The sequence below is a fragment of the Bubalus bubalis genome, chromosome 13 (assembly GCF_019923935.1).
Source record: "Bubalus bubalis isolate 160015118507 breed Murrah chromosome 13, NDDB_SH_1, whole genome shotgun sequence".
NCBI classification, from domain to species: Eukaryota; Metazoa; Chordata; class Mammalia; order Artiodactyla; family Bovidae; genus Bubalus; species Bubalus bubalis.
Window position 1 is genome coordinate 19,766,351 of NC_059169.1, and position 25,475 is coordinate 19,791,825.

Sequence of the window (25,475 nt, forward strand, 5' to 3'; positions counted from 1 at the left end):
TTGGACTGTGAAGAAGGCTAAGCGCCGAAGAATTGATGCTTTTGAACTGTGGTGTTGGAGAAGACTCTCGAGAGTCCCTTGGACTGCAAGGAGATCCAACCAGTCCATTCTGAAGATCAGCCCTGGGATTTCTTTGGAAGGAATGATGCTAAAGCTGAAACTCCAGTTCTTTGGCCACCTCATGCGAAGAGTTGACTCATTGGCAAAGACTCTGATGCTGGGAGGGATTGGGGGCAGGAGGAGAAGAGAATGGCAGGGGATGAGATGGCTGGATGGCATCACTGACTCGATGGACGTGAGTCTGAGTGAACTCCGGGAGTTGGTGATGGACAGGGAGGCCTGGCGTGCTGTGATTCATGGGGTTGCAAAGAGTCAGACATGACTGAGCGACTAATCTGATCTGATCTGAATCTCTCCACTCTTGCTATTCTATTCACCGACGCCGTCCTCCTGAGGGAACCCCTGAATCCAACCGGAGCTGGACCCCGGTACAATGCAAAAATCAACAAAGCCAAAAGCTGGTTCTTTGAGAGGATAAATAAAATTGACAAACCATTAGCCAGACTCATCAAGAAACAAAGGGAGAAAAATCAAATCAATAAAATTAGAAATGAAAATGGAGAGATCACAACAGACAACACAGAAATACAAAGGATCATAAGAGACTACTATAAGCAACTATATGCCAATAAAATGGACAACTTGGAAGGAATGGACAAATTCTTAGAAAAGTACAACTTTCCAAAACTGAACCAGGAAGAAATAGAAAGTCTTAACAGACCCATCACAAGCACGGAAATTGAAAGTGTAATCAGAAATCTTCCAGCAAACAAAAGCCCAGGACCAGATGGCTTCACAGCTGAATTCTATCAAAAATTTAGAGAAGGGCTAACACCTATGCTACTCAAACTCTTTCAGATAATTGCAGAGGAAGGTAAACTTCCAAACTCATTCTATGAGGCCACCATCACCGTAATACCAAAACCTGACAAAGATGCCACAAAAAAAAAAAAAAGAAAAGAAAACTACAGGCCAATATCACTGATGAACATAGATGCAAAGATCCTCAACAAAATACTAGCAAACAGAATCCAACAACATATTAAAAAGATCATACATCATGACCAAGTGGGCTTTATCCCAGTGATGCAAGGTTTCTTCAATATCTGCAAATCAATCAATGTAATACACCACATTAACAAATTGAAAAATAAATACCATATGAGTATCTCAATAGATGCAGAGAAAGCCTTTGACAATAGTCAACATCCACTTATGATAAAATCTCTCCAGAAAGCAGGAATAGAAGGAACATACCTCGACATAATAAAAGCTATATATGACAAACCCACAGCAAACATTATCCTCAATGGTGAAAACTTGAAAGCATTTCCCCTAAAGTCAGGAACAAGACAAGTGTGCCCACTTTCACCATTACTATTCAACATAGTTTTGGAAGTTTTGGCCACAGCAATCAGAGCACGAAAAGAAATAAAAGGATTCCAGATTGGAAAAGAAGAAGTAAAACTCTCACTGTTTGCAGATGACTTGATCCTCTACATAGAAAACCCTAAAGACTCCACCAGAAAATTACTAATCAATGAATATAGTAAAGTTGCAGGATATAAAATTAACACACAGAAATCTTTGCATTCCTATACACTAACAATGAGAAAACAAGAAGAAAACTTAAGGAAACAATTCCATTCACCATTTCAACAAAAAGAATAAAATACTTAGGAATATATCTACCTAAAGAAACAAAAGACCTATATATAGAAAACTATAAAACACTGGTGAAAGAAATCAAAGAGGACACAAATAGATGGAGAAATATACCATGTTCATGGATTAGAAGAATCAATATAGTGAAAATGAATACACTACCCAAAACAATCTATAGATTCAATGCAATCCCTATCAAGCTACCAACGGTATTTTTCACAGAACTAGAACACAGAATTTCACAATATGTATGGAAATACAAAAAACCTCAAATAGGAAAAGCAATCTTGAGAAAGAAGAATGGAACTGGAGGAATCAACCTGCCTGACTTCAGGCCCTACTACAAAGCCACAGTCATCAAGACAGTATGGTACTGGCACAAAGACAGAAATATAGATCAATGGAACAAAATAGAAAGCCCAAAGATAAATCCACACACCTATGGACACCTTATTTTTGACAAAGGAGGCAAGAATATACGATGGATTAAAGACAATCTCTTTAACAAGTGGTGCTGGGAAAACTGGTCAACCACTTGTAAAAGAATGAAACTAGAACACTTTCTAACACCATATGCAAAAATAAACTCAAAATAGATTAAATATCTAAATGCAAGACCAGAAACTATAAAACTCCTAGAGGAAAACATAGGCAAAACACTCTCCAACATAAATCACAGCAGGATCCTCTATGACCCACCTCCCAGAATACTGGAAATAAAAGCAAAAATAAACAAATGGGACCTAATTAAACTTAAAACCTTCTGCACAACAAAGGAAACTATAAGCAAGGTGAAAAGACAGCCTTCAGATTGGGAGAAAATAATAGCAAATGAAGCAACAGACAAACAACTAATCTCAAAAATACACAAGCAACTCCTACAGCTCAATTCCAGAAAAATAAACAACTCAATCCAAAAATGGGCCAAAGAACTACATAGACATTTCTCCAAAGAAGACATACAGATGGCTAACAAACACATGAAAAGATGCTCAACATCACTCATTATCAGAGAAATGCAAATCAAAACCACAATGAGGTACCATTTCACGCCAGTCAGAATGGCTGCAATCCAAAAGTCTACAAGCAATAAATGCTGGAGAGGGTGTGGAGAAAAGGGAAGCCTCTTACACTGTTGGTGGGAATGCAAACTAGTCCAGCCACTATGGAGAACAGTGTGGAGATTCCTTAAAAAACTGGAAATAGAACTGCCATATGACCCAGAAATCCCACTGTTGGGCATACACACCAAGGAAACCAGAATTGAAAGAGACACGTGTACCCCAATGTTCATCGCCGCACTGTTTATAATTGCCAGGACATGGAAGCAACCTAGATGTTCCATCAGCAGACGAATGGATAAGAAGGCTGTGGTACATATACACAATGGAATATTGCTCAGCCATTAAAAAGAATGCATTTGAATCAGTTCTAATGAGGTGGATGAAACTGGAGCCTATTATACAGAGTGAAGTAAGCCAAAAAGAAAAACACCAATACCGTATACTAACGCATATATATGGAATTTAGAAAGATGGTAACGATAACCCTATATACGAGACAGCAAAAGAGACACAGATGTATGAGACAGTCTTTTGGACACTGGGAAAGGGCGAGGGTGGAATGACTTGGGATAATGGCATTGAAACATGTGTATTATCATATGTGAAATGAATCAGCAGTCCAGGTTCGATGCATGATACAGGGTGCTCAGGGCTGGTGTTCTGGGATGATCCAGACGGATGGGTTGGTGAGGAAGGTGAGAGGGGGTTTCAGGAATGGGAACATATGTACACCCGTGGCAGATTCATGTCAATGTATGGCAAAGCCAATACAATATGGTAAAGTAATTAGCCTCCAATTAAAATAAATAAATTTATATTAGAAAAAAGATGAGAGTGACAAAGAGATGGAAGAAATTATTACAGATTTTATAATTCAAAATAAGGAGAGATTCTTTAAAATTTTTATTTATGAGGAACTTTTAATATAGGTTAATAAGTTGTTTGCTTTTAAAAACAAGGAATTGAAAGAGCATGACCTAAAAGCCATGTAATCCATGCAAATTTTCTGCAAGCTAATTGAGTGTTTAAGAGGTTTTTAAGATTTTGCAAGATCTCAAAAATGATTGTTTAGAAAAGTTTTCTCACAAGCAGTCAAATAAAAACCCTTAATTGAAAACTTAAATCTTTGGTTAAAAGGTGTAAAAACAAATTAGTTTAAAATGTCTGTTTGCAAGAATTAATATGCACAAGCATATTTTGTGTTTTGTGCACAAATCTAAAGATATCACTTTTATTGTCATTGTGATTAAATTGTAAAAAATCAATAATCCTAAAGTGGTATGAATTAAGTTGTTTTAACTACTAATTTTGTATTTCAGCATAACCCCACAGGAGCAAAAGAGTGAACTTTTAAGTTCCAAAACAATAGCAGCAACCAGACAAAAAATTGTTGTGATGAAATAATTATAAAATGCTTGTTAGGGCAGCAAAAGAGACTCAGACATAAAGAACAGACTTTTGGACCCAGTAGAAGAAGGCGAGGGTAGGATGATTTGAGAGAATAGCATCGAAAAATATACATTACCTTATGTAAAATAGATGACAGTGGGAGTTCAATGCATTAGCAGGGCACCCAAAGCCAATGCTCTGGGACAACTTAAAGAGATTGGGTGGAGAGGGAGTGGAAGGGATTCAGGATGGGGGTGGGGGAACACATGTATACCTATGGCGATTCATGTTGAGGTATGGCAAAAACCATCACAATGTTGTAAAGTAAATATACTCTAATTTAAATAAATAAATTAACTTTTAAAAAATTAAGCAAAATATAGAGATTAAAATATCCTTAAATATTTGAAGATAAAACACAATTTAAATAACAAATTTGGTGGTAGAAAGGAAAAAAGGGAACTATGTTTTCAATGTTTATAATGTGGAGTCAATAATAACAAAATAAACTACTCCTAGAAGAAATGAAAGCAACACACATACAATAGTGAACAACAACAACAACAAAAAACAGACTGCAAACTAAAAGGTTTAAAAAAAAAGACAACACTTAAAACTGGAAGGATAACATAAAAGAACTCATGTAAAACATACCTATAAGGGCTAAGATTAAACTCAGAGCTAAACCTAACTACTTATCATTGCAGGAGGCACATCTACAATCTGATATTTAAAGACAGTTAAAGACATATCAGGCAAATGAAAACAAAGTGAAAACAGAGGACTCGATTTTACTCTTGAACTAGCTTGAATTCAGGCAAGAAACATTAAAAACATCAAAGAAAGTCACCTCTAAAATAGTGGAAAATATAATTCTTAGTGAAAACCCAAATCTTGAATATTTGTGGACTGAAAAATCACTGCATCAAAATTATCAAAACAAAAATGACATGAACTAAAAAGTGAAACATGGTACAAGGTGAGACTAATTTACCTAAGTCCAAGTCACATCAAAGGAACCAAAATAAAGAAGGATAGAGAAAACCTAAGTAATTAAATTAATAACTCAATCTAATTACAAATTAAACTCTGTATCTTGGATTCCCTGGTAGCGCAGTGCATAAGAATCCGCCTACCAAAGCAGGGGACACAGGTTTGATCCCTGATCTGGGAAGATTCCACATGCCACAGAGTAACTAAGCCATGTTCCACAACTGCTGAGCCTGTCCTCTGCAGCCTCTGAGCCACATATACTGAGCCCACACACTGTGACTACTGATGCTCAAAACCCTAGAGCTTGTGTTCCATAACAAGAGAAGCCACTGAGAATGAGAAGCAAGCATACTGCAATGAAGAGTAGCCTCCGCTCACTACAACTAGAGAAAGCCTGCATGCAGCAATGAAGACCCAGCAGAGTCAGAAAGAGAGTTAAAATAGTTCATCTTTTTAAATGTTCAAAGAACATTCACAAAACTTATCTATATACTAGAACATGATAAATTATTAACAAATACACTTTCTGGGTGAAAATAGTACAGATAACTTTTTTTTAATCACAAAGCAATGAAATGAGTAAAATAAAGAGTAAATTAGAAAACAAATCAATGTAAAAAATCCTCTATACCCAGGAAATTTTAATGACCTCCTTCTCAAATAATTCTTGGACCAAAGAGGAAATGAAAGCCAAAATTATAGAAATCTATAAATAAAAACCTAACTATAATGAAAGGGCTACACACCAGCCCATAGGATATAACTAGAAGAGTATGCAGAGAGAAGTTCACAGCCTTAAAATGTTTATATTCATAAATAAGAAAAAATAAAAATAAACACATTCAAAAAGTGAGAAGTGACAACAAAATAAACAAAAGGGAGTGTGGAATTTTTTAAGATAAAAAACAGAAAGTGATAGATTATATTAAAAAAAATACAAATAGTAAGTGAATTTGGGAGCTTCTTCTTTGGGGGAAAAAGCACCAAACTGTAACAGTTAATTAGAAGGGAAAATGAGGAGTAGGGAATAGAGAAATCATAAATATTATGTAGCCATTACAAAGAATAACTATGCACTGATATAATCTGAGGTATTATATTAAATGAAAACAACAAGGAACAGCCACAATTTGTGCTTAAAAACAGGAAGGGCATATCTGCACAATTCTTCCTGATGCACAGAACACTCAACAGAACAGCCAACAGTGGACCTGGGGCTCCATCTGGGGAGGAGCTGTGTGATGACAGGAGTGGAGAGTGATTTACTTTTCATTCATACATTTTAAAGAATTTATTTTTAAAACTGAAGTTTTAAAATGTTATAGCATTATATGTATCATCTCTTTAAAAGCTAATTATTAAAAATACATTTTATTTATTTTGAGTCTCTAAAGCTACTCAGAAGAACTGTAGGTGCATTTTCCTATTATTGGGAAGTAAGGGTTCACTCTAAGCCTTTTAAAAAAATAATCCCACTTTTATACTATAAAATGCTCTATAGTCTCAAAGCACCAAAGCATCTGCTCTTTCATCTGATCCTTGTGAAGAGTAACTGTGAAGAAGCCAGGCAGGGATGTAATCTCAGCTCTACATACAGGTGAGGATCTGAGGCTCAGAGATCTTGGGCGACACAAGGCCACATGGCTGCTAATTGCCAACCCCATTTATTCAAATTGGCCCAGGCTTCTAGATCCAAGATGCGGGTTTCATAACTTCTGGGTTGTATCTGGTGATAACACAAATAGAAAAAATGACCCCTCTGTTACACATTGGAAACAAAGAAAATTCAAAAAATCTCAATCAGGTCTGCTTCATCACAGAAGAAAATGAATGATAGCTTTCATCCTTTGTTATGGGCTGAATCCTGTCCCCTCAAATTTTATATGTAGAAGCCGCAACCTTCCCCTATGCACGGAATCTCAGCATGTGACTCCATATTGAGACAGGGTCTTTAAAGAGACAATAAAGTTAAAATGCAGACATATAGGCAGGTCCTAATGTAATATGACTGACGTTCTCATAGAAAGAAGAGATTAGGACACAGGCACACACAGAGGAAAGACCACATGAGGACACAGAGAGAAGATGGCGTCTCCAAGCCAAGAAGAGAGACCTCAGAGGAAACCACCCTACTGACACTGTGACCTCAGACTTGCAGTCTCCAAGGCTGTGAAGTAGTACATTTATGTTGTTTAACTCTACTATTCTTTGGTGCTTTCCCACTCCAGTGTTCTTGCCTGGAGAATCCCAGGGACAGGGGAGCCTGATGGGCTGCCGTCTCTGGGGTCGCACAGAGTCGGACACAACTGAAGTGACTTAGCAGCAGCAGCAGCAGCATGGCAGCTCTAGCAAACTAATGAACCCTGCAGCTTTATATTTCTAGAAAGTACTTTCTCTACTGTTTTATGGATCATCTAAAAGGGTCAGTCAGACAGTTATTGAGCTTGCCTGCACCAACATTTTCAGAGAAGCAACTACATGGTCAAGAAAATGTGATTTGGAAGCACCTTCTCCCAGATGTTGAGTTTTCTTTTCAAATGAATGAATTTTATTCTATTAGAGTGAAAAGCTTTTTGACTTAGGCTAATGTTCCCAGTGTTACAACTCTGAACCATGCATTGATATCTGATGCAGTCAATTTAAAAAAAATTGACAATCTGATAGCTTGTTCACCTAAGAGGACCAAGCATATGCAGAAAGAATGTCTAAAAGATACTCAGCTGGAAAGGAAATCAGGACATGTATTTCCTTATGTTTTCTGCAAAGGTGACCTGAACCAGTGGTAGAGCTGAAATCTAAGAGAAACTGATGCTTTGCCACCCAATAAACTTGGGTGATGACCCAACTTGGCTATCACTTAAAGAAGGAGCAGCATTCTCAGACTCGATACAAAACACAGTACCTAGGGCAGCACCCAGCCTTTCTGTTTACTGGACCACCTCTGTGACCTTGTGCTTAGTTGCTCAGTAGTGTCCAACTCTTTGTTACCCCATGGACTGTAGCCCCCCAGTTCCCTCTGTCCATGGGGATTCTCCAGGCAAGAATACTGGATTGGGTTGCCATTCCTTTCTCCAGAAGATCTCCCCAACCCAGGGATCAAACCCAGCTTTCCCACATTGAAGGTGGATTCTTCACCATCTGAGCAACCAGGGAAGCCCTCTGTGACCTTGGTGGCTTAGTCACTAAGTCATGTTTGACTCCTGTGAGCCCATAAACTGTAGCCCACAAGGCTCCCCTATCTCTGGGATTTCCCAGGCAAGAATACTGGAGTGGGTTGTCATCTCTTTCTCTGTGACCTTCAAATCAGATCAGATCAGTCACTCAGTCATCTCCAACTCTTTGAGACCTCATGAATCGCAGCATTCCAGGCCTCCCTGTCCATCACCAACTCCCAGAGTTCACTCAGACTCACGTCCATCGAGTCAGTGATGCTATCCAGCCATCTCATCCTCTGTCGTCCCCTTCTCCTGCCCCCAATCCCTCCCAGCATCAGAGTCTTTTCCAATGAGTCAACTCTTCACATGAGGTGGCCAAAGTACTGGAGTTTCAGCTTTAGCATCATTCCTTCCAAAGAAATTCCAGGGCTGATCTCCTTCAGAATGGACTGGTTGGATCTCCTTGCAGTCCAAGGGACTCTCAAGAGTCTTCTCCAACACCACAGTTCAAAAGCATCAATTCTTCGGCGCTCAGCCTTCTTCACAGTCCAACTCTCACATCCATACATGACCACAGGAAAAACCATAGCCTTGACTAGATGAACCTTTGTTGGCAAAGTAATGTCTCTGCTTTTGAATATGCTATCTAGGTTGGTCATAACTTTCCTTCCAAGGAGTAAGCGTCTTTTAATTTCATGGCTGCAGTCACCATCTGTAGTGATTTGGAAGCCCAGAAAAATAAAGTCTGACACTGTTTCCACTGTTTCCCCATCTATTTCCCATGAAGTGGTGGGACTGGATGCCATGATCTTAGTTTTCTGAATGTTGAGTTTTAAGCCAAACTTTTTCACTCTCCACTTTCACTTTCATCAAGAGGTTTTTGAGTTCCTCTTCACTTTCTGCCATAAGGGTGGTGTCATCTGCATATCTGAGGTTATTGATATTTCTCCCAGCAATCTTGATTCCAGTTTGTGTTTCTTCCAGTCCAGCGTTTCTCATGATGTACTCTGCATATAAGTTAAATAAACAGGGTGACAATATACAGCCTTGATGAACTCCTTTTCCTATTTGGAACCAGTCTGTTGTTCCATGTCAGTTCTAACTGTTGCTTCCTGACCTGCATACAAATTTCTCAAGAGGCAGATCAGGTGGTCTGGTATTCCCATGTCTTTCAGAATTTTCCACAGTTTATTGTGATCCACACAGTCAAAGGCTTTGGCATAGTCAATAAAGCTGAAATAGATGTTTTTCTGGAACACTCTTGCTTTTTCTATGATCCAGCGGATGTTGGCCATTTGATCTCTGGTTCCTCTGCCTTTTCTAAAACCAGCTTGAACATCAGGAAGTTCACAGTTCACATATTGCTGAAGCCTGGCTTGGAGAATTTTGAGCATTACTTTACTAGCGTGTGAGATGAGTGCAATTGTGCGGTAGTTTGAGCATTCTTTGGCATTGCCTTTCTTTGGGATTGGAATGAAAACTGACATTTTCCAGTCCTGTGCAAGAGTGAATGTCAACATTCTAGGAATCAGCAAACTGAAATGGACTGGAATGGGTGAATTTAACTCAGATGACCATTATATCTGTGACCTTATGTGTGACCAAATCTCTTCATCCATGATGTGGATAAAAAACAACTATCAAGAGGATTAAGTGAAATAATACATGTGAGAACTATGTAAAACAATTGTAAAGAACAATACAGACATAACTTGGTGATATTTTTAAACTAGGTGCAAGATTATAGACCACAATCATGAGATTTCTATAACCCATTTCTGTTTTTGTATGTATGTTAAACTTGATTTGAAACACATACTGAAAAAACAAGTTTCTAATTCTGTAGTATCTGCTGCAAACTAGCAAGACAACTAGTTATATACATCAGTTCCATCTTCCTTCCAAAGAGTCTTAGTTTCCTCATTTGTAAAATGACCATGGTGAACTCTGTTATTAAATATTTGGACCTATCTAAAATTCCCTGGTCTATTTTCTCATTACTCAATTTTGAAAAAGATAAAATGATAACACATTTTTTAAATGAAGACTGACACACAGGTGAGGACACATCCTTTTGATGTGGAATACATAAGGTCAAAGGAACAAATGTTTATAAATTCCTGACTTCTTTGTGACTACTTATTCAAGGAGTCACAAATGATCATCAGGCCTTAGCGGGGAAGCTCTGACTGGGAGACACTCTAGTACAGAGGTCCCCAACCCTTTTAGCACCAGGGACCAGTTTTGTGGAATACAGTTTTTCCATGGATTGGGTTGGGGGGTGGTTCTGGGATGATTCAAGTGCATTCGATTTAGTGTGCTCTTTATCTCTGTTTTGTGGCAGTCTTAGGATATTTCACCTCAATTTTTGGATTAAAGTTCACGCTCCTATGAGAATCCAATGCTGCCACTGATCAGACAGGAGACAGAGCTCAGGGGATATGCAAGCTACAAACACTGATGAAGCTTCGCTTGCTCACCTGCCACTTACCTCCTGCAGTACTGCCCAGTTCCTAACAGGACATAGACCAGTATTGGTCTGTGGCCTAGGGGTTGGGGACCTCTGCTCTGGTAGGTAAAAACGCTCTGTGAGTTTCAGGAATTAAAAATAAATCAGGACTCCAAGTACAGCTTCTCTATATCTGCACACAATATAAGTACTTATGAAAAGTTCAGAACACAGACTTCTCATCCCTATACCAAGAATTGAATTCTGACGCTGCCAACTCTTCAGCCAGCTCGATGACACTGTGCTACTTCCCACCCTGTGAAAAGTGGAAGGTACTACTCTTCATCTCTAAGGAGAAGGAATGAGGCGAAACGGTGACAGAGGAAATTTGAGCTACATTTTAGATAAATCTCTCACATAGAAATACCATTCAGTTCAGTTTAGTCACCCAGCCATGTCCAACTCTTTGCAACCCCATGGACTGCAGCATGTCAGGCTTCCCTATCCATCACCAATTCCTGGAGCTTGCTCAAACTCATGTCCATTGAGTTGGTGATGCCATCCAACCATCTCATCTTCTGTCATCCCCTTCTCCTCCTTCCTTCAATCTTTCCCAGCATCAGGGTCATTTCCAATGAGTCAGTCAGTTCTTCACATCAGGAGGCCAAAGTACAGGAGCTTCAACTTCAGCATCAGTCCTTCCAATGAATGTTCAGGACTAATTTCCTTTAGGGTTGACTGGTTGGATTTGCTTGCAGTCCAAGGGACTCAAGAGTCTTCTCCAACACCACAGTCCAAAAGCATCAATTCTTTGGTGCTCAGCTTTCATTGCAGTCCAACTCTCACATCCATACATGACTACTGGAAAAACCATGCTTTGACTAGATGGACCTTTGTCAACAAAGTCATGTCTCTGTTTTTTAATATGCTGTCTAGGTATGTCATAGCTTTTCTTCCAAGGAGCAAGCGTCTTTTAATTTCATGGCTGCAGTCACCATCTGCAGTTATTTTGGAGCCCACTGTTTCCATTGTTTCCTCATCTATTTGTCATGAAGTGATGGGCTGGATACCATGATCTTAGTTTTCTGAATGTTGAGTTTTAAGCCAGCTTTTTCACTTTCCTCTTTCACTTTCATCAAGATGCTCTTTAGTTCTTCTCTGTTTTCTGCTATAAGGACAGTGTCAACTGCGTGTCTGAGGTTATTGATATTTCTCCTGGCAATCTTAATTCCAGCTTGTGCTTCATCCAGCCCAGCATTTCACAGGATGTACTCTGCATGTAAGTTAAATAAGCAGAGTGACAATATACAGCCTTGATGTACTTCTTTATCAGTTTGGAACCAGTCTGGTGTACCTCGTCCAGTTCTAACTGTTGCTTCTTGACCTGCATACAGATTTCTCAGGAGGTAATTAAGGTGGTCTGGTATTCCCATCTCTTGAAGAATTTTCCACAGTATATCTAACAGAAATACTGTGAGATACTTGGAATATGTTTTTAAGAGATATTTAAAATATTACACAAGTAAATTTATTCTTTACAAGTGAAAAATCTGGGAAATGCAAAGTATGAAGTATGAAGAAGTAAAAATGCACCTATAATTTAATGATCAGAGATTTAGTTACAATGGGGAAGCCTCACCACACACAGTTAGAAGCCTCATCCCACCTCAAGCCATGCATCTCAAGGGGCAAGAGCACCAGACCATCATTCCCTCCTTCCATCCTTCCATCAACCCCACTCTCACCTTGTTCCAGAAAGAATTACAGGCAGCTGCATGACAATGACTAAGTTCCTGAAGCAGACCTCAGTGCAGGCATTCTTGCCATTTCTGCTTGTTCCTCTTGTCGTAACCACAGAAACCCAAGGCCATGAAGTCAGCAAAGCAAAAAATATCAAAACAGGAACATTTTGACTGGGACCAGGGGACCAAAATGACCAGGGATAACAGCATGGAAATAGCTATCCTAAAAAAAAAGCAACTATATGTGACAGCCGTCATATAGGCACCCTAAAACTTTTCTTTAAATACACCTGCTGTCTCTTAGAAGGCAGGATGATAGTTCTTAAAAAAATTAGTCTGCTATCCTACTCATCTGCTAGCAAATTAACAAATTTCTTTCCTTTATTCTTTGAAATTTGTCTTCATTATTCTCATTCAGCATTGGAAACAAAGACTAAATTTTTCGTTACAAAACCACATGACCTGAGTGTTACCCATCGAGGCCCTTCCTCACACCATGCACAGTGCTTAGTGCTTCACACACCTCATCTCTGAGAAAGTGCTCTGTAAACCTTCAGGCACCATTCAGACTACAGTGTGAAGGTATTGTGAGTTCTTGACTTGTCCTGATGACAATTTCATTTTCCGTAAGCTAGAGAAAGCATCAGGGGCAAATGCACCTAACTCGAAACAACAAAGAATTAGAGAGAAAGTGACAGTATCAGGTAGGTGTTTTATTTACAGATCAGAATACAGAAGAGACCTACACCTTTCCCTGGAAGATTTTCCTAGAATCAAAATACTCCAAATTTTTTCCCTTAAACTCTCAAATTTCCTGGATATTCTTTGACAGAACTTGTATCACAAATGTGCTGAGCACCAATCAGAATGAATGTGAAAGGTCTGCAAAATGGGTGTCCTGTGCTCTGTGAGAATCTGAACCCAGAGTCTAAATGTGTGCCAAGTCCAATCCAAAATCTCTCTCGGGTGCACGTGCATGCACACATCCTGACCCCATCCCCACTGCTTTTGCAGAGTCCCAGCGGACCTGGCTTCCACCTGCAACATGTAAAGATCCATTCATGAAGCTTTGTCTCTGGAGGCTTATGATTGAAAAGGACACAGAGAGCTTGTTACTGGACCCCTGCTACCAAATCGTGAGGAGTGAACTGTGGAGATAAATTTTAATTACAACTCCCCGCAGTGGGCTCACCTGTTTTGCTGTTTCAGTGAGGGCAGTGGCCTTGGCCTTGCCCAGTTGTTGCACCATCTTGTAAAACAGGCCGTCTCTATTTTGCAGCAAAACATATGGCTCATCATATTCTTCCAGTCTTCCTGAATCCAAAACCTGTTAAGCAGCAGAAGGAAACCTGTTAGTACACAACATTTCACAGTAACTTATTATAACTCCAACAATATTTCAGAAAGGACAGGGAGAATACAGAGAATCTATTTGGGTGGTAAGACTGGCTGGTATTTAAATAGTTTGATTACCCTAGTTTACTAGTAGATCAAGCCCTAACCCAATGTTTTACTATTATAATGTTATAGGAACAGAAGAAAATCAAAGTTTTAGACTATTATTACAGGCACTTTGCAATCTATATCATTTATATTCTGCCAAAGGCATTTGGGGTTGTTATGATTAGTTAGTATTTTTAGCTTTCAGACTCTAAGATTTGAGGGTTGTTTATAGAGACAAAGCTGGGAAATTTCTTAATTCAAGAAAATCAAACTCAATTTATCTAAAAAGTACAGTTGCTGCTGCTGCTGCTGCAGCTAAGTCGCTTCAGTCGTGTCTGACTCTGTGCTACCCCAGAGACGGCAGCCCACCAGGCTCCCCCGTCCCTGGGATTCTCCAGGTAAGAACACTGGAGTGGGTTGCCATTTCATTCTCCATTGCGTGTAAGTGAAAAGTGAAAGTGAAGTCGCTCAGTCGCGTCCGACTAGTAGTGACCCCATGGACTGCAGCCTACCAGGCTCCTCCCATCCATGGGATTTTCTAGGCAAGAGTACTGGAGTGGCTTGCCATTGCCTTCTCCGAAAAAGTACAATGGTATCATATAAATCAGACAACAGTGACCTGACAGCAAATTAACTGTCAAGTTGGTTTAAAAACACTGAGCAAAACTTGGGAAAAAAGTAAATGCTTCCAGATTATGTCACCTCTTTGGGACTGAATCCTTTGTCAGTGAGGTTAAAATGCTTCTGAAAGTTGGTTTTGGTTGTAGTTTATTATCCTGAAAGTGAAAGCCTGACAAAAAAGAGTTGCTACATAAGCAGCTTTAGTATAATCGCTCTGCACTGAAGAAATATCTAGAAATCCAATTTTCTCTTTGAGTAAGACTAAAGAAGCAATTTTTCCAGTAGTCATGTATGCATGTGAGAGTTGGACTATAAAGAAAGCTGAGCACTGAAGAATTGATGCTTTTGAACTGTGGTGTTGGAGAAGACTCTTGAGAGTCCCTTGGATTGCAAGGAGATCCAACCAGTCCATCCTAAAGTAGATCAGTCCTGGGTGTTCATTGGAAGGACTGATGCTGAAGCTGAAACTCCAGTACTTTGGCCACCTGATGTGAAGAGCTGACTCATTTTAAAACACCCTGATGCTGGGAAAGATTGAGGGCAGGAAGAGAAGGGGATGACAGAGGATGAGATGGTTGGATGGCATCACTGACTCAATGTACATGAGTTTGGGTAAATTCCAGGAGTTGGTGATGGACAGAGAGGCCTGGAGTGCTGCAGTTCATGGGGTTGCAAAGAGTCAGACACGACTGAAAGATTGAACTGAACTGAAGACTTTGTACTAGCTTTATATATAAATTAAACAAATATTCCCATAAGCATAAATATTTCCCCTACTTTCTACTGCAATTTTTATTACACTCAGGCTCAAATTATTTACTGTGTACCTCTTATATATTCACAGAAAAATAAAACAAATCTCATTTAGCTTTCAAGATTAATAAAGAGTTAAGTAACACATAGGCAAAATACATTTGAGGAACACAAAAAATTTTTTCATTAATTTCTGAATTATTCAGCAAATATTTATTACACATTTAATTGCATTCCTATCATTATGCTAGATGTTGTGGAAGAGCCAAACACAAGTAAGTCACAGCCCCTGCCTTCAGGGAACCTGTACTGAAAGGAGAGAGAGAAGGAAATCCTCAAATGTCTACAATGCAAGAGAAAAAAAACATAAAAAGGAGTTTAGTAACAGAAATGATGACTTCTGTCAGAGGTTCTGAGTATGAGCTTCAAGGAGATCAGCAATGAACTGGGCCTCAAAGAATGGATAGACGTGAACATGCAGAGGTGGTGGTGGGTGGGTGGACAATGGTCATTCCAGACACAGGGAATAACCTAAGTCAAGAGGGCTGGAGGAGAGACTGGCATCTCCTTAAGTGCAGGGTATGCAATCTCCCTTGTTTGGTGTTGCATCTCAGGCCCCTGGCATTGTACATGACAGGTAACAGGCACTTAATACATGCTCATTGGAAGTTAAATGAAAAGGAAACTAAATTCAGTCCATGAATGAGTGACCGCCCAATGGTGCATTCTGTCAAGACTATAGGATGAGATCAGGGGGTTTGGAGAATGAGTCCAGCTGGCATGGGGAATAGCTAAGGATTAGGGATGTGGACCTGGAGGACCACATGCCCAAGATTGATGACTGTGGCCAAGAGGGAGAGTGAGAGGGGAAATGAGGGAGGGACAAAGCAGGGTTGAGGACTGAAACTCATTTACATCAAATATCGGAATAAAAGAAAGAAAAAGGACAGTCAGAGAGGAGGGAGAGTCGAAAGGAGCAAGAGCTTAGTGCAGCTCAGGCTCATGTCAGGCCACAAGAGCTGAGATGGGACCCAGACTGAAAAATGCCAGGAACAGAATTTTACCAACTTAGCCTTTACATTTACGGCTTTGATCAAAGATTCTAGATATTTCAGAACAAATTGACATAAACAACTATAATTTTTGTGTGTGTGTACATAAAAAATAGGTATAGTATTAACTTTTTATTTTAAAACCCTTTAATCTTGAAATTAAAAGTCTCCTGTAATCTCCAGGTATATCTCCACTCTTCCCGTAACTCAAGTTAAACTGTAAAGTAAACCACACATTCAATTCGGTGTGATAAGAATCCCTCAACTCTCAACCCCAATGAACACCAACCTCAAATTGCTTGTCACTCTCTAGTAGGTTTAGGAAAAATGCATTATATTATCTGAATCAGTTATATAAATGCAATAAAGATGTGTTTATCTGCCTTCTGTATCTGCTGATATTCCAGCTAGTTGTCCTAGACATAAAACTTAAATGGACCCAATGCAAGATAATTTAATTCATTTTTATTGGTAGGATGCCTTCAATGACAATGGGGTGGCTGCAGGGAGAGGTGGAGGGCAAGGACAGGGTGAAAGAAAAACCTGAAAAAGGGCTTGAAACAGGTAAAGTTCACAGCATCATTCATTTACTGTAGAAGAAGTGAGAACAGTATGGAAATACAATGTTGAGAGATAAGAATTAACAAGGTGACAGGTAAAGAGTAGAAGGAAAAGGTTACTTTTCCCATTAACATTCAAGAACACAAAATGAGTGACTAAAGATGCTCCATGCTAAACATCTCTGGATTCTAAGAGTCACTGTTCTACAATCTTGGATTGTCACCTGGTCCCTCACAAACTGCAGGAGAAGCCTGCTTCCTACTGAGATGTTCTTGTCCTGTGACCAGCTGCACTGCTTGGAGCCTAGAGCATCCCTTTGGTTGGCAATCCCCTACTCCTGTCATCTGCCTCCACAGAGCTCAGTTCTGTGCACGTTCAGCTCAGGGGAGTGAGGCTACAGGCACTGCCTCAGTGCTGACAGTCTGGTATCTATTCAGTCCCCACTGATGATCCCACCTGACAATGCATGGGGAGGAAGGTGGGAGGTGATTTTCTAGAAACTGCCCAAGAAGTCAAAAGCTCCATTATATCATTGGACATAAGGAATTGAGGTATTACTGACCATTTATTCCTGATTCTTACCTGTTTAGTGTGGACCATCAAAATCACTGGTTAACTCCATCTGCTGCCTCTTGTGCATTGTGCAGGCCTTCATTATCTATTTACTTCATCGCTAATCACCATCAATTGTATACTCTGGAGTCTTGTGATGACTAGTATCTATACAGTGGGTGAAATAAGCTCATTGACCCAGACTAGGTTAGTCTGAAAATACCTTGCTTCTTTTGGGCTTATTTGCTGCCAAAGGTTTTTCCTTTGAGGGATGATTTCCTTGTCATTTAATAAACCACAACCTAAAATCTATTGAAACTCAGCAAGCAACAGAGGGGAAGAACAAAGAGAGAGAGAATAGAAAGAAAAAGTGAGAAAATGAAGGGAGGAAGAAATGGAGGAGATAAAGCTAAGGAAGGAAATATTAAATTATTAAGGAAGAAAGAGCCAATCAAACCTGAAAGAAAGACACTAGACAGACATCCAGAGACCAAAGTTTGGAGCTTGCTGTGTCTGCAATGCCTGGATACATTGTATAAGAGACTTGCTAGTAAAAAAAAAAAAAAATAAGAGAGAGAGAGACTTGCTAGTTGTTCATCTACAGTCACTCAGTCTCCATCTGCCTTTCTTTCTACACTTTCATCTGTGATGCAGAAGTTGTCTCTGCAAATCATTATTTCAGAGGCTCTTTGGCCTGCTGGCCCTTTGTGAGGTTCTGCCAGTAGGGGGCACTAGAGGGAGGAGGAAGGTGGGAAGCAGAGCAAATGGTCTCCCTCCTTTCTGCTACTTCTGCAACATAACCCCAGCTTGTATCAGCACATGGAGAACTAGCCTCATCATGCTCACTCACAAATATGACCAGTAGCTAGACAATGCCCGCCCCTTGGAGGTCGCTCAGTCATGTCCGACTCTTTGCAACCCCATGAATTACAGCACACCAGGCCTCCCTGTCCATCACCAACTCCCAGAGCTCACTCAAACTCACGTCCATCGAGTCAGTGATGCCATCCAGCCATCTCATCCTCTGTTGTCCCCTTCTCCTCCTGCCCCCAATCCCTCCCAGCATCAGAGTCTTTGCCAATGAGTCAACTCTTCGCATGAGGTGGCCAAAGTACTGGAGTTTCAGCTTCAGCATCAGTCCTTCCAAAGAACACCCAGGACTGATCTCCTTCAGAATGGACTGGTTGGATCTCCTTGCAGTCCAAGGGACTCTCAAGAGTCTTCTCCAACACCACAGTTCAAAAGCATCAATTCTTCGGCGCTCAGCTTTCTTCACAGTCCAACTCTCACATCCACACATGACCACTGGAAAAACCATAGCCTTGACTAGACGGACCTTTATTGGCAAAGTAATGTCTCTGCTTTTGAATATGCTATCTAGGTTGGTCATAACTTTCCTTCCAAGGAGTAAGTGTCTTTTAATTTCTGTACTGAACTGAACTGAACTGGAGGTCTCAGCACTGACTCATAAGGCTTCTTCTCTGAGTCTTAGGTCTGGAGATCTGTCCTAGGACATAGTCATTGCTTCCTAAAATTATTACCCCAGTGATTCATTTTTCCAGTCCTCCAATTCTTATGTAACAAATTTTCTTTATTAAATCCTTTCTGTTTAAATACTTTTTCTCATTAGGCCTTTTCTCCTCAACGACTCCCTTTGACAGCACATATTGTGAATGTCCCAACAACTGGGAAATTCTGCAAGTTCACCTAACAACTGCCTGGCAGTCTAATGAAATGCTGTTTTTATTAAGGGAATACAAAAATGCTGAAAGAACTGTGACACAGTAAAAATGACTTTGTTGCACCACTCTGAAATCTGACATCTCATTGTGAGTTTGGAATATTTTCATGGTTGGATACCTTAAAAAAACAGCAATTCAAATAAACTTTTAAATGGAAATAGGAAATTACTGTTTCCTATTCCTAAACAATACTGGAATGTATTGTTTAATAGCACATTCTGAAACTACACTTAAGTACTTGAGTTATTGTCAAGGATGAGAGGAAAAAAAAGAATTAATTAATTAGAAGTTTTAATCAAGTTATACAAGGAAGAATAAATTTAAAACCTGAGGGTAAATGGAGACAATGGAAATCCCACAGGTGAGGGCCTTACCATTATCCTGTCACTGTCAATAATGGTGCTCAACCTGTGGGCGATGGTTAGCACAGTACACTGTGCAAATTTCTCACGGATCTTTTTTTGTATTAACTCATCAGTGCTGGAATCAAAGAATTGCATTTAGTTAAGTAAAGACAGGAAAAGCAGACTTAAGACTTAAAAATATCACATGATATTTTTATGCTTTTAAAAATCAATACTTAAGACATAATCCTGCTCTTGAAACACTAAGTATAAAAAGTCTTTGTTGTTGTTTAGTTGCTAAGTTGTGTCTGACTGTTTGTAATCTCATGGACTATAGCCCACCAGGCTCTTCTGTCCATGGGATTTCCCAGGCAAGAATACTGGAGTGGGTTGCCATTTCCTGCTCCACGAAATCTTCCCAACCCAGGGGAAAGTCTACTTGGAAACTTACTACTTTTCATAAAACAATGGAAAGTTTTCTTCCTGCCAAATTACTCGAAACTATCAGGAGCTGGATTTACAAATCTAGCTCTCTCAGGATGCCTCATAACGTTATTACCACATTTTGGTTTCTTCCTCTGTTTTCTGGAATTAATGTTACCAAGAGATATCTTTGGGGCAAATAGAGCACATAAAAAACATTTCTCAACATCATTAAATATTTCCCATTTACCATATTTAAAATTCAGATTCCACGTTTCATGAATCTCAGCTCCATACCTTGGATCCACATGTGCTGTGGCTTCATCAATAATCAATATCTGATTCTTCCTGAGAATAGCCCTGGCAAGGCACACCAGTTGTTTTTGCCCAACACTTAAGTTCAATCCAGATTCTACTAATTCAGTATCCATTTTATCAGGAAGCTCTTCAATGATTTCTTTAAGTTGAACCTGTGCATATAGAAAGAAGAATGACATTTTCTTAACAAACAACTACTAAAGTAGACAAGCCTCTTAGACATTAGAGCTTTGACGTCCTCAGGACTTCTTATGTATCTTACATGTACAGCCAGGTGATGGGGAGAACTCTTTCCAAAGAGTGTTCACTGAGGAAGATGGTGGAGTCAGCTCAGGACAAAAAGGTCTCAGTGTCCCCCACACCGACTTAAGGATTAGTTAAGAAAGTCTCTCAAAAAACTAAGCTATTTCTCTCAGTACGATTTTAACAGAAAAGTTAAAAGGATCCTATGTATGAGTCAAATTTCCCAAAAATAGATTTTGCAAAGGAGTTATTACACTTGAGCTCCCCTGGTAGTTCAGATGGTAAAGCATCTGCCTGCAATGTGGGAGACCTGAGTTCGATCCCTGTGTTGGGAAGATCTCCTGGAGAAGGAAATGGCAACCCACTCCAGTATTCAAGCCTGGAAAATCCCACGGATGGAGGAGCATGGTAGGCTACAGTCCATGGGGTCGCAAAGAGTCGGACACGACTGAGCAACTTCACTTTCTACTACACTAAAGTAAATTAAAAACATACATATATTGATTGTAGGAAGCATGGTTCTCTAAATATATAATCTTCTCAGCACTTCACCATTTTGGAAGGTCCAAATGTCCAAAAAAAATAAATTCAAATAATGGCAAATTGTACCTCATAGATCAGTAAAACTAGAGCTATTTTGGTGATGATTCTTTCTCATGTTTAATCCCATAATTGTGAACAAGTCAAGTACATTTTCTTCAATGTTATAATTTTGAAAAGTTTTTTTCTTGAACAGTAATTTATTTACTATATTATTTTAGTTTCAGGTATACAGCAAAGTGAATCAGTTTATATATATATATATATAATTTTCTTCAGATTATTTTCCACTGTAACTCACTATCAGTCAGTTCAGTTTAGTTGCTCAGTCCTGTCTGACTCTTTACCACCCCATGGACCACAGTGCACCAGGCTTCCATCAGTGTCCATCACCAACTCCCCGAGCCTGCTCAAACTCATGTCCATCAATTTGGTGATGCCATCCAACCACCTCATCCTCTGTCCTCTCCTTCTCCTCCTGCCTTCAGTCTTTCCCAGCATCAGGGTCATTTCAAATAAGTCAGCTCTTCACATCAGGTGGCCAAAGTATTGGAGTTTCAGCTTCAAGATCAGTCCTTCCAATGAACACCCAGGACTGATTTCCTTTAGGATGGACTGGTTGGATCTCCTTGCAGTCCAAGGGGACTCTCAAGAGTCTTCTCCAACACCAAAATACAAAAACATCAATTCTTTGGGGCTCAGCTTTCTTAATGATCCAACTCTCACATCCACACATGACTGCTGGAAAAACCATAGCTTTGACTAGACAGATCTTTGTCAGCAAAGTAATGTCTCTGCTTTTTAATATGCCATCTAGGTTGGTCATAGCTTTTCTTCCAAGAAGCAAGTGTCTTTTAATTTCATGGCTGCAGTCACCATCTGCAGTGATTTTGTAGCCCAAAAAATAAAGTCTCTCACTGTTTTCATTGTTTCCACATCTATTTGTCATGAAGTGATGGGACCAGATGCCATGATCTTTGTTTTTTGAATGTTGAGTTGTAAGCCAGCTTTTTCACTCTCCTTTTTCACTTTCATCAAGAGGTGCTTTAGTTCTTCTTCATTTTCTGCCATAAGGGTGGTGTCATCTGCCTATCTGAGATTATTGATATTTCTCCTGGAAATCTTGATTCCAATTTGTGTTTCATCCAGCCCAGCATCTCACATGATGTACTCTGCATGTAAGTAAATTAGCAGGGTGACAATATACAGTCTCGACATACTTTTCCCAATTTGGAACCAGTCCATTGTTCCATGTCTGGGTCTAACTGTTTCTTCTTGACCTGAATACAGATCTCAGGAGGCAGGTCGAGTGGTCTGGTAGTCCCATCTATTTAAGAATTTTCCACAGTTTGTTGTGATCCACACAATCAAAGGCTCTAGCATAGTCAATAAAGCAGAGGTAGACATTTTTCTGGAACTCTCTTGCTTTTTCAATGATCTAACAGATGTTGGCAATTTGATCTGTGGTTCCTCTGCCTTTTTAAATCCAGCTTGAACATGAGGAATTTCACAGTTCACTTACTGTTGAAGCCTGGCTTGGAGAATTTTGAGCATTACTTTGCTAGCGTGTAAGATAAGTGCAACTGTGAAGTAGTTTGGACATTCTTTGGCATTGCCTTTCTTTGGGATTGGAATGAAAAACTGACCTTTTCCAGTCCTGTGGCCACTACTAAGTTTTCTGAATTTGTTGGCATATTGAGTGCAGCCCTTTAACAGCATCATCTTTTAGGATTTGAAATAGCTCAACTGGAATTCCATCACCTCCACTAACTTTGTTCCTAGTGATGCTTCCTAAGGCCCACTTGACTTCACATTCCAGGATGTCTGGCTCTCGTCCAGTGATCACACTATCATGGTTATCTGGGTCATGAAGATCTTCTTTGTATAGTTCTTCTGTGTATTCTTGTCACCTTTCCTTAATATCTTCTACTTCTGTTAGGTCCATACCATTTCTGTCCTTTATTGTGCCCATTTTTGATGAAATGTTCCCTTTGTATCTTCAATTTTCTTGAAGCGATCTCTAGTCTTTCCAATTCTATTGTTTTACTTTTTTCTTTTCATTTTTCACTTAAGCGAAAGTGAAAGTGAAATCGCTCAGTCCTGTCCGACTCTGCCACCTGTGGACTGCAGCCCACCAAGCTCCTCCATGGGATTCTCCAGGCAAGAATACTGGAGTGGGTTGCCATTTCCTTCTCCATTTTTCACTTAGAAGACTTCCTTATCTCTCCTTGTTATTCTTTGGAACTCTTCATTCAGATGAGTATACATTTCCTTTTCTCCTTTGCCTTTCACTTTTTCTCAGCTGTTTGTAAGGCCTCCTCAGGCAACAATTTTGCCTTTTTGCATTTCTTTTTATTGGCGATGGTTTTGATCACCACCTCCTGTACAATGTCATGAACCTCTGTCCATAGTTCTTCAGGCACTCTGTCTATCAGATCTAATCCCTTACTGTAAGGTACTCTAGTTGCCTGTGCTATATAGTAAATCCTTGTTGCTTCTTTATTTTATGTATAGTAGTTTGTATCTGTGAATTTCTTACTCCTGATTGATCCCTCTCTTTCCCCTTTGGTAACCATAAGTTTATTTTCTATGTCTGTGGGTCTGTTTCTTTTTATACATACATTAATTTGCTTTATATTTTAGAATCCACATATAAGTGATATCATATAATATTTGTCTTTCTCTGACTTCACTTAGGATGATTTTCTAGGTCTATCCATGTTGCTGCAAATAGCAATATTTCATTGCTTTTTATGTCTGTATAACACAATATACATACATATACACATATAAAGTGTGTATATATATATATATTTATGTGTGTATGTTGCCACATCTTCTTAAAGATGTTGTCTTGTCTGTTGACAGAAACTTGAGTTCCTTCTATATCTTGGCTATTGCAAATAGTGCAGCAATGAACCCTGGGGTGCATGTTCTTTTCAAATTAGTATTTCCATTTTCCCCAGATATATAGCCAGGAGTATAATTGCTGGGTCATGTGGTAGCTCTATTTTTAGTTTTTTTAGGAACCTCCATACTGTTTTCCACACACCAATTTACATTCCCAAAAAGAGTGTCTTGGGGATTTCCCAAGTGGCTCAATGGTAAAAAAAAATCCAGCTGCCAATGCAGGAGATGAAAGAAATGTGGGTTTGATCTCTGGGTCAGGAAGATCCCCTGGAGAAGGAAATGACAACCCACTCCAGTATTCCTGCCTGGAAAATCCTGTGGACAGAAGAGTGTGGCAGGCTACAGTTCATAGGGATGCCAAGAGCCGAACATGACTGAGCACACACACACAGCAGTGTGTTGGAGTTCCTTTTTTCCCACATCTTCTCTAGCATTTATTATTTATAAACTTTTTGATGATAGCCATTCTGACTGGTATGAGTTTGTACCTCATTGTGGTTTTGATTTGCATTTCTCTAATAATTAATAATGCTGAGCATCTTTTCATGTGTCTGTTGGCCATCTGTATGTCTTCTTTGAAGAATTTCATAAATGTTTTTCAGTGAAAACTCAGGAAAACAAGACCACGACACAAGAAGTTATTTCCCCCAGACTATGGGTATAGGTGGTATTTGTATTAATCTATCCTCATAAAATCAAAATTGCAAGATTAAAGAATCAACTTTTTAACTGCCAAAGATAATCTGAAACTATATTGAGTTGCAGGGGTCAGTGAATATTTGTTTTGGAGAAATATTATAGATTAAGAACAAAATTCAGACTGTGCTTGAAATTAAAGAATAGAGAGTAAATACACTTCAAATTAAAGGATTAAAGATTGATGAGTGATGGCCAATTAGCATACACAGAATTACAAATTATTTGTAGTTACAAATTACAAAACACCAGGGTGAGTGGGCAATGTTTTCATGGTATCCTAAATGCTGTAGTACTTCCATGAATGTTATCCTGAATTGCTTTCCTTATGAAAGTCTAATCCGTAGAAATGGGAATTCTGAGTAAGGATTAAACATGGTATTAGTATTTAGTGATAGCATGAAAGATATGCAAAATCTGAAGGATAAGATATGGATTATGAGATAAGTGGCTCCAGTGAAAATTATAAAATGAAGGTCAGCTTAATCACCCCCACCTCCGCCACCTCATTACAAATAAGAGGACTTACTGAATATCCTATGAAACATATTCCATAAATCTAAACTCAAGTGATGGGACTGATAAGAGTGTAACAATGGCAAGACTTTCTCACTTTCCTTCTTAGTTGACTTTGGTAATCCTTGTAAATGCAAATTGGTCTTTCTTAAGACTGACATCATGACTGTGAGGAAATAACCTCAAACCTACTGGTGATTCAGGTGATATCTCATCACTAATCTGGTTTTTTACTTTCCTTCAA

The 25,475-nt window shown here is 39.3% G+C and overlaps 1 protein-coding gene across 1 annotated transcript in view; it reads right to left on the minus strand.

Moving 5' to 3' along the window:
* The window catches only part of LOC102395698 (ATP-binding cassette sub-family C member 4-like), a 312,677-nt gene that overhangs the window by 9,452 nt on the left and 277,750 nt on the right, over positions 1-25,475 (minus strand). The window contains exons 28-30 of the mRNA XM_045162476.1: positions 20,306-20,478; positions 19,616-19,721; positions 13,710-13,844 (exon numbers count right to left, since the gene is read on the minus strand). Coding sequence (XP_045018411.1) covers positions 13,710-13,844; positions 19,616-19,721; positions 20,306-20,478 — 414 coding nt within the window. The remainder of the gene's footprint in view (positions 1-13,709; positions 13,845-19,615; positions 19,722-20,305; positions 20,479-25,475) is intronic.